The 17,116-nt window shown below is 40.2% G+C and overlaps 1 protein-coding gene across 4 annotated transcripts in view; it reads right to left on the reverse strand.

Annotated features, from left to right (window-relative positions):
• Positions 1–17,116, reverse strand: part of LOC136864091 (5'-AMP-activated protein kinase catalytic subunit alpha-2) — a 460,086-nt gene that overhangs the window by 397,306 nt on the left and 45,664 nt on the right. For all 4 annotated transcript variants that reach the window (XM_067140653.2, XM_068226161.1, XM_068226163.1 and 1 more), the window contains 3 exons: positions 16,107–16,200; positions 15,235–15,379; positions 14,939–15,145 (listed from right to left, as the gene is read on the reverse strand). In XM_067140653.2, coding sequence (XP_066996754.1) covers positions 14,939–15,145; positions 15,235–15,379; positions 16,107–16,200 — 446 coding nt within the window. The remainder of the gene's footprint in view (positions 1–14,938; positions 15,146–15,234; positions 15,380–16,106; positions 16,201–17,116) is intronic.

Raw genomic sequence — 17,116 nt, forward strand, 5'->3', positions numbered from 1 at the left:
GAAACATCTTTCTGAACACAGCTCCCACGCAATCAGCAGCATTCAATGGAATGTTGTGTTCACTAAAAAAGAAGTAAACAAACACTCAGCCTTTATTACATCTTAAACATTACCTCCAGCTTCGGCAAAAAAAAAAAAAAAAAAACTGTTAATTTTCTGATTTTCTTCCTTGGATTTCAAATTATCAAGATGTTTAACACACTTTACATGATTAGTCAGGTCGTTTTTGTCGCCATGTGCTATTTTAATATCACAAGAGCACACGGTACAAAACGCAAATTTGTCACCTTTTCTCGATTTCAGTATACATGGAAAACTCAAAGAATAGGTTTCCCTGAACACCTGATAACGTTTTTCGTGGATTTACTCATGATTACCGATGAACAACGATCACAAGACAAAATAAGCAAGGAACACAATTCACGTTACTCCGTAACTGCATAACCTCAGCTTCGCAATACGTGGCAATAAATATGAAGCAAATTAAGTGATTAACATAATTCACATGTTTTTTCGTCTATGCTTTGTAATTCATGATGAAGAACAAACAAACTATTTTTAATACAGGACGGTGTATTAATGAATCAATGCAAAGAACAAGCGTGCGGTTATCTAAAGGCGGGTACTCACTAGGAGGCTGCAACATGCAATGCAACGGTTGCTGCAACCATATTTTTCTAATGAGTACGTCTTGAGCTTCGTTGCTGCAACCGTTCGCAGCGAGGCGCGCTGTGATCCATCTGGTTGTCGGTATTCCGGCGAACACAAAGCGGCGCGCAGTGTGTTCGTTGACGTGTTGCAGGCACATTTCATAGTCAGGATGCGCAGAGGTCATGGAGTGGACTGAGGAATCCTGTCTAAATTTAATAGTATTATATCGCAATTGTACATTATCATGGGACCCTTCAGTGAAGTGCCAAATGATTTCAATATAAATGACATCTCATAGAAAAGTTTAATGAAATGAAATAAAATTAAATGAAGCTTACCTCTATGTGATCTTTTAATTCGCTGATGATTGCTTGACACACTTGTGGTACAAATTTACTTATGACTACAGGGCGAGTTGGCCGTGCGGTTAGGAGCGCGCAGCTGTGTACTTGCTACCGGGAGATAGTGGGTTTGAACCCCACTGTCGGCAGCCCTGAAGATGGTTTTCCGTGGTTTCCCGTTTTCACACCATGCTGTACCTCAATTAGGGCCACGGCCGCTTCCTTCCCAGTTCTAGCCCTTTCCTATCCCATCGTCGCCATAAGACCTATCTGTGTCGGTGTGACGTAAAGCAAATAGCCCAAACAAAAAAACAAAAAAAACTTATGACTTGCTTGGATATTCTGAAGAGATACTGCAAGCCGGTAAAGCTGTCACCGGTGGCTAAAAATCTGAAAGTAAGTGCCAATTTATCTTGAACAGATATAGCTTTTCTAAATTTCGTGTCCCTTGTTTTTATTTACGGTTCAACCAAATTTAACTCTAATTCGGTCGGTGATATACGAGTGAAATTCTTAAAATATCCTCTCATTTCTTGCGATTTCAAATGCAGAAGAAAATTGGAATTAGCTTTACCTTTGTAAAAGTCACTTTGCCACCATTGACGGGGATGTTTATAGTCTTCAATTAGGTATTGCAGCAGAATATATACAGTACTTGTGACGAGTAGACTAATAATGTTATTTGTTTTATGTCCCACTAACTACTCTTTTACGGTTTTCGGAGACGCTGAGGTGGCGGAATTTTGTCCCGCAGGAGTTCTTTTACGTGCCAGTAAATCTACCAACACGAGGCTGACGTATTTGAGCACCTTCAAATACCATCGGACTGAGCCAGGATCGAACCTGCCAAGTTGGTGTCAGAAGGCCAGCGCCTCAACCATCTGAGCCACTCAGCCCGGCAACGAATAGACTGGACAGCACTGTTGCATGTGTCACAACTGGCTACTGGTATTCGCATTGAGGTTTGACGAACGTACACATTATGCAAGGTTGCAGTAACCGTTGCGTTGCATGTTGCAGCCTCCTAGTGAGTACCCACCATAAGAGTCGGTCTCTACAAATCTGTATCGATTGACCGGGATTCGTGACGCATCCCGTATTCCCAGTTGAAGACTGTAATGATCAGATAAATCAGTGACGTTTCGAATATTTGCTGGTCACACAGTGTGTATCAGCGGCATGCGAAAGCTTGCTCTGGAGCAAATTTTAGAAAGGGGATCTTAGTATGTAAAATCATAAAATATTATAGTCTTTCCATACATTTTACGGACAAACCGTAGAAGTTGGCATGTATGCACATGGCAGAACAGTGAGCACAGAGTACTACAGGGACTTCCTGGTGTGACAGGTACGACGTGGTGTTCAGGAGAAACATCTGGATCTGGCGGACAGAGCAATCCCGCTGCACGGTGATGCAAAACCACAAAGCAGAGTGTGTACAGAGGCAACTGTGATGCTAGGGATGGGAAGAATTGGAGCACCCGCCGTACTCTCTTGACCTTTCGCCCTGTGACTTTCGTCTCATACAAAAGGTAAAGGAAGAACGTAGAAGTACACGGCTTGCAACATGAGAGAACATTGCCAATGATGTGCAACAACAGACGACCCGATTTACACATGGTGCGGCAAATGGTGATGCAGATGGTATTCAGTGCCTCCCACATCATTGACAGCGTTTAGTGAACGTTGCAGGGGACCACTTTTAGGGCCTTTAGACCCAGTTTTGTCATGTCAACTGTATGTGTGCTGTTCTGTAATGTACGGAGGTGTGCTTGGCTGCAATTATTTTGCACCATGAAACTAATATTGTCCTGTACACTACTGTAATAAATGTGTGAGGCACCAAGTTTGAATGTTCTTCAATGTCCACACATGTTAGTTCCCACCTCGCCCTTTCATTTGTACATGTCACATTTTCCAACCAGGCTGGTATCTGCAAGAAAGAAAATGGTTGCAATGACTTTTGCTCCAACCCTCATTTCATAACTTCTGCCAACATTCAAAGATACTTGTTCACAGTCACAGACCCATTGAAAAATATTTATAATTATTATTTCAGCTGCTTGAGCAGCTTGCCACTGCTGGGACTCAGCCATTTTTAAAAAGCTGCCTACCTGACTGCTGACTTCTACATTAGTGCATATTCATGGAATCATTATGGAAAAAATTATTTTTATAAGGCATAAAATAGTTTTCCTCACTGTTTTTATTTACACTCATACATACATCAAATTTTAGAGCTGATGGAAAATAGAAAGGAAATTTGTTCATTGTTCCTGTCCAGATTAATTCACCCTTCCAGTGCTTTAACTGTGCACATAATCACAATCACTTTTACTATCTGAAACTATCATATCACCTATCATTACTGTGCAAAATAACACTTATTTCTTCTTCTGGAACCACTCTTATTACTATAAAATTTACTCGTTAGAAGCTTTGTCTACTATTACTTGCTATTTCCCTCAGTCTGCGAAATGGCAAATTTGGCTTGTAAACAATTAAAAGAACACAAAGGGGGAGAGGGGGTTTGTACGTGTGTGTATGTGCGTGCACGCATGCACAGTGTCGAGAAAATATGACACTTGAGCCATCTACCAGAAGGAAAAGGAACATCTAGGCAGAACTCTTCTGGTCTCTGAAAACACAAGCATATTGGATCATGCTACACTGAACAAGCGCGAAACAACTTTACTCCTCTTTGGGCCTAAGACGACGTTGTGCTTAAACGACCATACTCCTCTACGGGAGCAAAGGTTTTGAACACTAGATATTTAGAGATTTTCCTCTTTAATTTGTAGATAGCTCACCTGCACAGTGACCGATTACATGGGAACTTTTCAATGAAAGATTGCTCTCTACATCTTCCACTTCTGTAAAACAAACACACCCTGTTCTGCAGACAATTTTCTATTAATAGTGTAAGTTTATAACGTTAACAATGAATGCACAAACCGAGCTAGCTTGTCACTCAATACTAACAAGCCAGTTTTATCACTACCCTTTAAACAAATTACCTTCAAAGCACACAGATTCTGCCATGACATGGCTTAAATTTGACAATGTTAATGTGCAATAATGTGCAGCATTTCAATGACTTATGCTGCACCTTGTATTTTAATATCCCTATTAGCAATTAAAAGACAAAAATTACAAATGACAAAAGGTAAATGTTAATCAGCCTGCAATACAATTTAAAATAACACACCCTAATGAATCACAACTTAATGAAAGCATATACTCCCTATGCCAGTGATATTCAATAGGAGCACTGGATTTTTTCATAGTTAGCAGTGAGAAGACAGCTGTGGGAAATTTTACTTTTTGGTGTTGGTCAATCTGCACAACCTCAGAGGAATTCCATTTTAAATGCTGGTCAGCGTACGTAAGAAGGCATAACCTCAAAAACAAACTTACTGTATTGCAACTAACAGCACAGTTAGAAACAGTGATTTTTGTGTTTTCAAATTTTTTAAAAAAATGTTGTGACTTTGTCACAAAGTTGATAAATAATGGAAATTCCTTTTTTTTTTTTAATGGCAAGTGACAGAAAGAAATGAGAACTTAAAGACAAACAGGAAACTGATGAGGATAGGAAACACAAGTGTACAGAAAATATGATGGTTACTTAGATTTTGGTTTCAAGTGCACTCTTGTGAATAACAAGGAGCACCTCAATGTGTTTTGTGTTTAGACAGAACACACTGTTGAATGTATGCTACCTAGCAAATCAAAACTCCATTTAGTAAGTGTTCATAGGAATGACGTGGAAAAACCAACAGAATATTTCTCAACAACACAGAGTCAAATGAAACAACAACAACAATCAGTACTTTTCCAAACAGGCAACAATCTCAAAGAAAGCTCTTCTGGCAACCTACAATGTAGCTTATTGGGTAGCAAAATGTAAGAAAGCCCATATGACTGCAGAACTGATTCTACCGTGCACTACTGACATGGACAACATTACGTGGCAAAACAGCTTTTGCCCATTCCTTCGTCCGAAACTACAATCATTCTTCAAATTCAAAATCTAGGATAACAGCTTCATGAACAAATTGTGGAAAAATGAGGGGGGAGTTATTTTGATTTGCATCCTCAAATGCCATTGGTAGCAATACGAATAATTTAATTTGGAATGTGTGATTTATTGATTTACATTTTGGTTTTTTGTAAGGAAATACAGTAGAAGTCCATTATAGCGAGAGTTCATAACAGCGACAAATTTACTCGCTATAGCGGATTGTCGTTATATCAGATTTTTTAATAAAATCCATGAAAAACCCATACACATTAAAAATCGGTATGAAACGGCAATCAGTTTTTTCAAATCTTGCGTTTCCGCAAATGATATCCACGCTATGGATTACTTGTTTGTTATTTTTCGAATTCCGATACTACGTGAAAGTGTATGTTTAATTTCATTCTGAAAAAATGTAGTACCCCATTTCTCCAAAACCAAGACGAACACCATTTTTTCCTTCAAAAAAATTTAAATCAGGACAAAAAGCACTTTGTAAAATCATATGAATGCCTCTGTTGCACATTAGGATTGCGCATTATTAGACCATTTTTAGATGCCGAACATTGGCTTTCGTGATGCCTTTTGTTGTGGCTGCACAATTTTCTTTATTTCCGCGGGTTTAACGACCATTAACTTAAAATACCGAAGAGAACCCATTGAAAATTTGCCGGCAATACCTATTCCATGCGTCTTTACAATACGACAATCCATCAGGAAGTTATTCTTGCTGTCTATAAAACTGTTACTTTTGCTCAGCGTCAGATATAACCGGCTACCGCTACACGCACATCTCATTTGCCGGCTGGCGATGTATAGGCTTAATAGCGGACGTTGAAAGTCAACGAACGAGTTTACTGCGCCATGGTATGGCCATTGCGCCCTTGCGTTTTTCGTACACATACCTCACAATTTCATTTTTGACTTCTTTAATGCGTCCTTGTTGCAGACCATTGAATGCATTTTTTGTACAGTACGGTACCGTACGCATTTTTTAGATCTTTGTCTTCGCGCTAACGCCAAATATTGGCTTTAGTTAGGCCTATGCCGTATTTTCTTGTGGCTGAACAATTATTCTACATTTCCGAGTGTTTACTAACCATTAACTTAAAATTGGCATCATAATATCGACGAGAACCCGCTGAAAATTTGCCGGCAATACCGTACCTTTTCTACGTATCTTTACAATACGACTATCCATCACGAAAATATTCCTGCTGCCTATAAAACTTAATTTTACTAAGCGTCAAGTACAATACACGCGTTATAACTCTGCCCCTGAGTAGCCGGCCTTTCTAAGAATTTGAAGACTCGCATGTTTTGAAGCCGTTCTGCAGATTTGAGAAATGGTTTTGTAGAGGCTAATTGAACGTCTGTTCCACTCTCACCTTGCATACTGTAGTTTTCAAGGTAATTTCTGTCAACCTAACCAATTTCCTCGGGATTCCAAACTCTCGAGTAATTTTATAAATTTTGCGTCTATCTAGACCAGTGGTTTCCAACCTGGGGGCGATCGCTCCCAAGTGGGCGATTTGGGTTATCAGGGGGGCCATAAATAAGTGGGGGGGGGGGCGATGAGTATTCAAAGAGGGGAAAATTAAAATATTACAGTACAGTAGAAGTTGCCGGGTAGCACGAGTCACTGCCTGTTCTCAGCCGACGAGTTCACTGCACTCACCCCTCTCTACAGTCCCCACCTGTTAGTGCTCAGTGCGGCCCACTGGTGACTCGACCTCCTCCCCCTCCTGCCATCACAACACACTTGCCATTCATCTACATTCATCTTCAGTCTTAACTAGCCTTTGTGCGCCTCACCATCAGTTTTTGTGCGTGTCTTTTCTGTTTTTGTGCGTTTGTTTTGAAGTGTAGAAGTTCATGCACAATGGATTCAAAAAAGTGTCGTCAATACTCCAATACTCAGCTGAGTATTTAAAATTCGGTTTTATCGCATCACTGCAAAATGTGCACTTTCCACATTGTATTTTGTGCGATAAAATATTTACTAGTAATGAAGCCATGAAGCCTTCGCGAATGAAAGATCATTTATCAAGAATACACAGTGATAAAGTGAGTAAAGAACTTAGTTATTTTCAACACGTCAAAGCTAAAGCTGATAAACAGCCCATGTGATTGAATTATTTTAAAAAACGAGCAACCAACCATGACAAAGGTCTTCTTGCTTCTTACAAGGTGTCTTTATTGATCGCTAAATGTGGTAAACCTTACACAATTGGCGAAACTCTTGTTTTACCGGCTACAAAAAAGAAGTTGAAATCATGCTAGGCGAGGACCCTAGTAATAAGTCAATTGGTTCCTTGGCGCAACAATACTGTTTCCAGACGAATTGATAAAATGACCACGGACGTTGAATCCAAACTCGCCAGTTTGTTGGAAAAAAAATTGCATTGCATACTGATGAATCAACTGTGACTGATAACAAAGCAATTGTATTTAATTATCTTATGTGAGGTTTATCAATGAACAAAGGGAAATTACGGAGGAAATGATGTTTGCTTGATATTTGAAGTGGTGCAAGATTATTTTGAGTAAAAAGAGATTCCCCTAACAAACGTGAGCGCTGGAGCAACAGACGGTGTTCCTGCCATGTCAGGTTGCCATGCTTGGTTTCTAGCCCACCTTACGGAAGAAGTGCCAGAGGTCATCATTATTCACTGTGTGATTCATCGTCAACACTTATCTGTGAAAAAATTGAGTGATGTCCTGCATGAAACCCTACAACTGGTTATTACTGGTGTCAACAATATCAAAGCTAATTCTCTGTGACAGTCTGTTCCGACAACTTTGCCGCAAAAATGACGAGGAATTCGAACGCTTGCTTCTACATACGGCCGTGAGGTGGCTTTCCGAAGGAAACTGTTTGTGCTGTTTCTTCAAATTGTTTTGACACGGTTACTGAGTTTCCCGATACGTCTGATCTTGTTTTAGGCGAGAATGTGAAGCAACGCAAGTTGGAACTTACATACTTTACATACATTTTTGAAAAAATGAATGAAGTTAATATAAGGCTTCAAAGGAAACAAGATGAAACTTATCAAGCTCAAAGGAATTATTTCATCATTCATCACCAAGTTTGATTCAATTTGCGACCCTTAGAAGGTGTTCAGTGTCGGATAACGAGACTCCTGAACTCCCAGAAGACAAAATCCTAACTTTTACTGATCGCCTTGACCAGTTAAAAACTGACATGGAATCAAGATTTGAAGATTTGACCAAGTTACAAATTCCGGATTGGATTCTAGATCCATTCTCGTTTGAAGCTTTGGATAAGCTTGATAACTCTTTTCAGGCGGAGTTTCTAGATCTGAAGTATGACCGTGAAGCGAAAATCATTTTCAAGCAGAGCGGTTACGAGTTAGCCTGGGTGAAGCTTATAGACACTTATCCACAACTGTGGGGAAAATTGGACCACGTCTCATCTCGCTCCCGTCAACATTCTTAGCTGAAAAAAAATTTATTTCTGTTGTCCAGCTCCTCACAAAACTAAGAAATAAGTCGGACATTTGCCTCAAAGGAGACTTGCACCTGAACTTGACGAACATAAGGCCGGATATTCAAGCTTTAACTGAAATCCACCAAGCACAAAGCAGCTATTGAAAAGATAAAATAAAACAAAAACAATGTTTCAAAACTTTCATTTACTTTTTCAAATTTAACTGTCAACTTTCTCAATTTTTCCAGATTCCAATTTAAAAATGAAAACATATACTCCTGTTTTTTAAATGTAGGCTAAGTCAATGATCTTGTTTCACTTCTTTGTTCATAAAAATCTGTAAAAAATGTACATTTTAATATTTTTCTAATTTATTTAAGAGTGACCGGATAAAACTGCTTTGTTTGTTTTTATATATGGTAGTAAAGTTGTTTAAAATCATAAAACTGCTTTATTATTTACACTTTACTTCAAATTAAAATTAGGCATACAATGGAAATGAAAAGGGGGCGATAGGTGTTAGTCAACCTCCAGAAAGGGGAGATGGGCCACAAAAGGTTGGGAACCACTGATCTAGACTGTCATATGCCCGTTTAAAATCAACATACAGCTGGTGCAGCTGCTTGTCTCCAGTAATTGTCGCAATATAAAAATCTGATCCAGTGTACAGTGATTTTTTTTCTAAAACCTGCTTGGTAATCCCCTAGTATCCTTTCCATCCATAGTTCCAGTCTTGAGACTAATATTTTACTGAAAACCTTGTAAGTTCCATCCAGCAACATAATCCCTCGGTAATTTCCACATACTGCCTTATCTCCTTTCTTATGTATTGGACATATTATGCCTACTATCCAATCCTTGGCCATTTCCTATTTCATCCAAACCTCCTTTATCAACTCATGAACAGCCTTCTCTACTCCTCCCCCATTTCTCAACAGTTCTATCTCCATCCCATCTTCACCTAGGGCTTTGTTGTTCTTTACTGCTTTAATGGCTATCCTGACCTCTCCTAAATCTGGCTGCTCTATTAACTTTTCATTCGATTTTCTTCCTTCCCCATCATCACTGATGTTTTCCTCTTTATCATCTTCATAATTTCCATTGAGTACCTTGTAAAAATATAGTGAAACCTCATTAGTAAGTTACTCATTAACATGTTTTCCTGCTTAGCAAGTCGTAAATTTGAAGTCCCGATTCATATCGTATTAAATCTATGTAAACTTACCTTGATTTTCGCGTCACAATTTTTCGCTATTACCACTTAGTACGGTCACGTTTTTCCTAGCCCTGAAAATATTATTTATCATCCCTTGTGAAAAACCAGAAAGCAACGTGATTTACAACTCGGGTAAGAGCAGTCGCCACAGTTGTGTGATTACGGAAAAAGTGGGCCCCATTTGTGCTTGTATTTCGTCTTCTATTCAGAAGTTAGAAATTTATTGTGTGTTGAGTGGTACAGTGAAATTTTTTTGCGCGTGATACAGTAGACTATATCTGAATTAGCTGCTAGGCCCCTTTAAACAACAATCATCATCATCAGGAACATAATCGTGTGCAATTGACTAGTGGTGCATATTTGTCTTGTGATAGCCTAGGTATGGATACGGAAAAGGTAAAGTTCCTTTCTAATGAAGAAAACAATAAAATCCTTCAGAAAGTGGTTTGGCATCCGCATCTTTAAGCGCACAGAGGTCGCTAATGTTGAACTCGCACCTTCGGGTTTCGACTCGATCAATTTGACTTGGTCAAAATTTTCAAAATGGCGGCCAAAGTCATTCTGTCGCAGTTGCACATGGCCAAGTATAAACTCCAATTCATTGTCGAAGAATGTGACCAGAAAATAATGTTTTATAACCCACTGCTCCGAAATAAAAGGCTTCTACCAACATTTGTTTTAGAAAGAGTATGATCTGCAATAATACTTAGATATTTTTATTGGCCCCTGTGCGTATGTTTTCATATTTGTTGTTTGCTGTTTTTCACACCGTTCAGTGCACTTATTTTATAAGCCCCAGCAGAAAAGGTTTTCATATTTGTTCTCTCGTGTTTTAACACCTTTTAATACTTTCATCTTGAGAAAAGGTAGATACAATTTTCACTGTACCCGCAAATATACGATGTAAAATGCCTTCATGTCAGAAAGAAATTGTATCTAGTGTTTCCATATCCCAGTCGGATAGTTTCTTCTGGTATACCCAGCAGTACGTTTTCTCACTTAACACATTAAGTTTTGTTGTCACCTGCAGAAACATCTTAAAGAGTTTTTACTGTACTCCTGCCATCTTTCGAGCACATTGCTTTTGTCGCCAATGAGGTTTCCATCCTCGTCCTTAAAGAAAACAGCTCTTGGTTGAAATCCTCTCTTAAGATCTTTTGTTCTCTCATAAAACTTTCATGCCTCATTCCTATCCATTTCATCCAGTTCTTTGACTCTCTCTCAAAAGCTCTTTTTTTGGATCTACATACCTTATCGGCTCTTCTCCACTTCTCTCTGTACTCTTCCACTGTGTGCCTTGTCCTCCTTTGAAGCATTCTTTTCCTAACTTCATTCCTCTCTTGAATTAATATTAAGCATTCTTCATCAAACCATTCTGCTCTCTTTACATGTTCCTTCTTTCCTGAAGTATCATCTGCAACTTCACTGATAGCTGTTCTCAGTATCTCCCACTTACTCTCCACTTCTCCTTTCTCTCATAACTCCTTTCTTATTTCCAAAGATTCTGCTTCTTGTATTTCTCTTGGAATTCCTCATTTTTAAGACCCTCTACATTATGCTTTGTCTTTCTTCTTACTTTTTTCCTGTCCTCACCAAATCTATTATTATTTCAGTATAACAAAATTTCACAATAACAAATTAATTTCCGAGGTCTCCAAATTTTTTTATACTGGTATTTTACTTTACCTAGAGCTAACTTTGGATCGCACCCTATCTTACAAAGACACATTGTATGAAAACCAAACAAAAATCTCTAGAAGAAATAGCATACTTTATAAACTGACAGGGGCAAACTCAGGCACTACATCCAACCGTATTAGCTCTGTGCTATTCTGCTGCTGAGTAAACTAGCCCTGTATGGTATCATTCAGCTCATACAAAACAAGTGGATATTGCGACGAGATGAGTCGTGAAGAATAATTTCGGCTATCTGAAATCTACATCTGTCTATGAACTATACCCCCTGGCAGGCAAAGCCCCTCCTGGGGTATGTCATGAGGTCGTAGCACAAACTGAACGAACAAAGTTAGTACAGGACCAAGCTCACCCTCTCTTAGGTCACTAACCTCCAAGGAGACTGCTCAAATCAAGGAAAAGCTTTGTGAGGACAACAGAGCTCACTGCAAAACCTGAGGTAGCCAGGACAAAGCTATGGCAATCCACGATACTGCCAGAGAAGATGAAGGCCAAAGAAAGCCTTCCTGCAGGCCACGACACCGACTGGGAAATATGGTAATCATTCAACAGACTTCAGAGTGGTGTGGGGAGATGTAGAGTGAATTTACATAAATGGGGATACCTACAGGGTTTAGATCTCTGAGTGCAGGGAGAGAGAGAGAATGTTACACCTGTATACCTATTAACTGTGGCCATACAACCCAAGAGTCAATGGTAGGCTGTGATAGTGCTATGAAAGTGGCCCATTTGTGAGCAAAGATCATCTAATCTGAGACATTTATTTTTGAATTGTATAATAAATTGCTTCCAAATAAATAAATAAACAAACAAACAAACAAACAAACAAACAAACATATAAACAAATAAATAAACAAACAAATAAACAAATAAATAAATAAATAAATAAATTTTAAAATGAATGAATTAATTTAAAGATCTCATACTATTTGGACCCATTGTACACTGACTTAGCAAATGTCATGGGACAGTCACCTAATAGCTTGTGGGGCCTCCTCTGGCCCTGCGAACTGCAGTGAGACGCCATGGAAGTGAGTCGACAAGTCCCTGGTAGTCTTCTCGACGCAGCCGACACCAAATCGTTTGTAGAGCGGCCACCAATGCTGGTCTGTTCGTGGGTGCAGGATCCATTGCACGGAGCCTGCGTTCCAGGACATCCCAGACATGCATGATAGAGTTCATATCAGGGCTCCTGGGTGGCCATGGCAGTCGTCGGACCTCCGCTGCATGTTCCTGGAACCATTCCCGGGCGACGTGGCAGCGTGTTATCTTGAAACACGGCAGAACCGTCTGGACGCTGGAAGGCCAAAAATCGGTGGAGATGGTCTCCGAGCAGCTCAACATACCGCGTACCATACAAAGTCTCTTCCAGAACAACTGGGGGCCCATTCCATAAAAGGAAAATGCACCCCAGACCATAACAGAGACACCAGCGCCCTGGACCACACCTTCGAGGCACTTCATGTGGTCTGAGCCATACACGGCGCCTCCCATCGGCATGGTGCAGTTGAAACCGTGATTCGTCCGACCATATCACGTTACGACATTGTTCCAGTGTCCATCCCTGGTGACTGGCGACAAATGCGCATCGTCGTGCCCGATGACGTTGGGTTAACAGTGGCACCCGTGTGCAGCGCTGGCTCCCACACCCCATAGAACCCATTTTCCTACGGATTGTCCACTGGGAGACGTGTCTAGCACGGCCTGTGTTGAATTGAGCCGTGATCTGCTGCACGGTTGCCCGTCTGTCACTAGTGACAATCCGTCTCAGATGTCGCCGGTCACGTCATCAAGGGTGGCTGGACGGCCAGTCGTTCGTCTGTTGTGGACGGCGACACCCGCATTCAACCATTCATGATACACCCTGGACACGGTTGATCGTGTGAAGCCGAATTTCCGCACCACTTTCGAAATCGCACTTCCCATCCGTCGGACACAGACCGCCATACCCCGTTCGAACGGTGTCAGCTCACGACGACGTTCCATGTTACACCTGTCACATGCACAGCCACTGCTCACAAGGTCTCCTATACAACTGCCGCTGGCACAAGGGGCGTGTGGTGCGCAGACAACACACCTGCGCATCAATGCTCTGCTTTCCCATGACATTTGCTCAGTCAGTGTATTACCCATAGAGAAGCACTTGCAGCAGGCTGAGTGGCTCAGACAGTTGAGACACTGGCCTTCTGACCACAACATCGTAGGTTCGATCCTGACTTAGTTTGGTGGTATTTGAAGGTGACCAAATATGTCAGCCTCGTGTCGGTAGATTTACTGGCACATTAAAGAACTCCTGCAGACTGAATTCTAGCACACTGGCGTCTCCATGAACCATTAAAAAAATTAGTTAGTGGGACGTAAAGCAAATAACATTATTATTAGAAGCACTTGCTTCACAGCATTTGATTGTTGATCTGAATAAAGTTCTGCACACTGTCATAAATGTGGTTATTGAAACTAGTCCTCAGAAAGCTAGATTTTTAGTCAAATGTGTTGTGATACGGGGGCTGAACACATATCACTTTTATGTTATAATAGCACTTGTTGGCTTTCCAGAGAAAATGTAATATCGCGCATTTTTTTAAATTTAGGCAAAGACTCTATTCTTACTTAGAAGAAGGAAACCGTATCGGAGCTAAGTGCTTTTCTTTATTTTGCGTCCTTAGAAACAGTTTTTTGGCTAGTCTGTTTGCTGGGTCTAGTCTTTCATCTCCGCCTTCAAGCTTGTACGTCGATGATCGGCACCCCTACGAGAAGCCCCCTGTTGCTGAATGCTGACCACATCATCCGCACAGTTTTTCATCTATGATCCTGCTTCAAGATATGAAGTTTTCTTCGTAATTCTTCCGGATTTTTGCTGGCCTGAGGGAATATGTAACAAATGCCTAAACTTATTATTATAATATTTGTAATGCAAATACATCAGAAACAAATCAAGTATTGATTAGCTTGGAAAACCAAGTTCATAATTTTTATTCGCCGATCTTCATCAACAATGTTTTCCCCAGTGATGCTTGTCCGCAGTCTCCTTTCATGAGGTTCATTTTCCACAGCTTCTCTTCCTGCCACAAATTTCTTAGCCCACACACACTCAAGTCTGCAGAAGTGTTTCTTCCCCAAACTGTGCGCAGAACAGTCTCAAAAGTTCAGAAGGTTTGGTGCCCTCTTTTGCGAGAAATTTGATAATGATGCATTGTGCAACAGACATGTGCACCTCTTGCTCACTCATGGCGTACTGAAGCAGCCCAGCTCTCCACCGTCGTTCACGCGTGCAAACCCCTTCTCCAGACACCCCCCCACCAACATCCTGCCAAAGCCCCGCCTCAGAATTATTACTAACAGAAGCGGTACATTCTAATTTCCGATTATATTTGATCCACCTTCGTATATTTGTTATGGGTATCCATATCAATATCTACATGGGAGTTCAATTATATTTTGATAATAGTTGAAATAAAGTCTGATAAAATATTAAATGCAAAGAACACACAATAACATACGCTCATTCTTTTTCTGAGTGCCTATAGATTTAAGAATGAAAATAATATTTTCTCTAGTCTCACATTTAATTTTCCTGAAAAGTGTAGGAACGTGTTCATCATCAAAGGGAAGTGTGCCACACAGCAGAGCGTAGAGGATCACCCCACACGACCAGATGTCTACTTCTGGCCCCGCATACAGCTTTCCTGAGATAACTTCAGGAGCAGCGTAATTTGGAGAACCACAACTGGTCCGCAAAAATTCTCCATCCATCATCATGTTTGATAACCCTGTCAAGTAAGAAGTGAAAGAACATTTCAAGTGTTAATAACAAAACAAGAAACATAACGAATTATTAGAAACACACAAAATTACTTACCAAAATCAGCAATCTTAACATGCAGGTTATGGTCAAGCAGTAGGTTTTCAGGTTTCAGGTCACGGTGAACTATCATATGCCGGTGGCAATAATCAACTCCAGAGATGATTTGTTGGAAAAATCTTCGAGCTTCATATTCCTTCAACTATGAAAGGAATGAAGTAAAAAGAGAATGCCAATCACCACAATAAGCAGTAGAAATTTCTCTGATTCATGCCGCATGTTCTGAAAGCATGCCTCTAAAAACAAAGTTAATGAAAACCACACCTAAGTCCATTAATCTCTTAGGTAACCCACCCTTACTTCACCTCACACGGCCCCAAGTCTAAAACTCGCTCATAAGAATAGCTTCAATCAATGAACCTATTTCTAGCTTAACCCTTATATCTTCATTATGAACCCCATGCATTCCCATGTGCTTATGCCAGCAATGATTTTTCATTCCTTTCATGTCCATTACCTCTACCTTACGAATAAGATATCCCAAGGAATGAATGAATGAACAAACAAATCAAGGGCTAGTTAATTATATAGAAAGGATGTGCTATTTTTGGCAGCAACTATAAAAGGTCACTGTGAAGGTCAAGAAAAGCTTTTGTGAAAATCCTGATAGCTGAGGAGTTGATGAACCTGCAACCATGACAGAGAATTTCTAAAATGTACAATTAGAAAAAGCACCTCTTCATAATAACATCATTGAATAATTTTTAAAAACTTCTTCCAGAAGAAAAATGAAGAACATTTGTACAAAAGTCAGTATTGTATTAATGCAATTTTGAACAAAATAATTACTAAAATGCAATACTGTGTTATCCATGGCTTATAATAAATATGATTACCAACAATAACCACTTTGGAATTCAAATATGTACCTTTCCATGTTTCACTATATAGTCAAACAGTTCACCACCAGATACATACTCCATAATCATGAAGATATCAGTGGGCGTGCTGATCACCTGATACCTAGAAAAGAAATACAAACTGTTAAACACTGCTACAGTGGAACCCCGGTAATTCGAACTAATTGAGACTGTGGTCTATTCCGATTCAGAAATGTTTGGATTATCCGAAAAAGCATGTAATACTGTACACACAGTACATTACACCGTTAATAATGTTATTGGTTTTTACCTCCCACAGTCCGACTCCATGGCTAAATGGTCAGCGTGCTGGCCTTTGGTCACAGGGGTCCCGGGTTCGATTCCTGGCAGGGTCAGGAATTTCAACTATCAATGGTTAATTTTGCTGGCACAGGGGCTTGGTGTATGTGATGTCTTCATCATCATTTCATCCTCATCACGACGTGCAGGTCGCCTACGGACATCAAATTGAAAGACCTGCACCTGGTGAGCCGAACATGTCCTCTGACACTTCCGGCACTAAAAGCCATACGCCATTTTCATTACCTCCCACTAATTACTTTTACAGTTTTGGAGAAGCTGGGGGTGCCAGAATTTAGTCCTGCGGGAGTTTTTACGTGTCAGTAAATCCACCGACCTGAGGCTGGCATTTTTGAGCACCTTCAATTACCACCAGACTGAGTCAGGGCTGAACCTGCCAAGTTAAGATCAGGAGGCCAGCGCTTCAACCGTCTAAGCCACTCAGCGCAGCCATCACAGAGTTACAACTATACTCGTAGAATTGGCAGCTATATGCCAAGGTAGAAGGTTTATTCTTTATGCCAAAAGAAGATTACTGACTTTTTCTAACTGAGTCAAAGTTACTGCATTTTCATACATATACACTGCCTGACAAAAATAGTTAAGCACCCAGAATGAGTGGTCCAATATTATCCCATTTTGGTATACATGCATACCATTGATGAGTGAGTAAATTATTATATTTACAAAGATCTGTAATGTGTAGAACGCCCACCAGA

This window comes from Anabrus simplex, chromosome 2, assembly GCF_040414725.1.
Source record: "Anabrus simplex isolate iqAnaSimp1 chromosome 2, ASM4041472v1, whole genome shotgun sequence".
Lineage (NCBI taxonomy): Eukaryota > Metazoa > Arthropoda > Insecta > Orthoptera > Tettigoniidae > Anabrus > Anabrus simplex.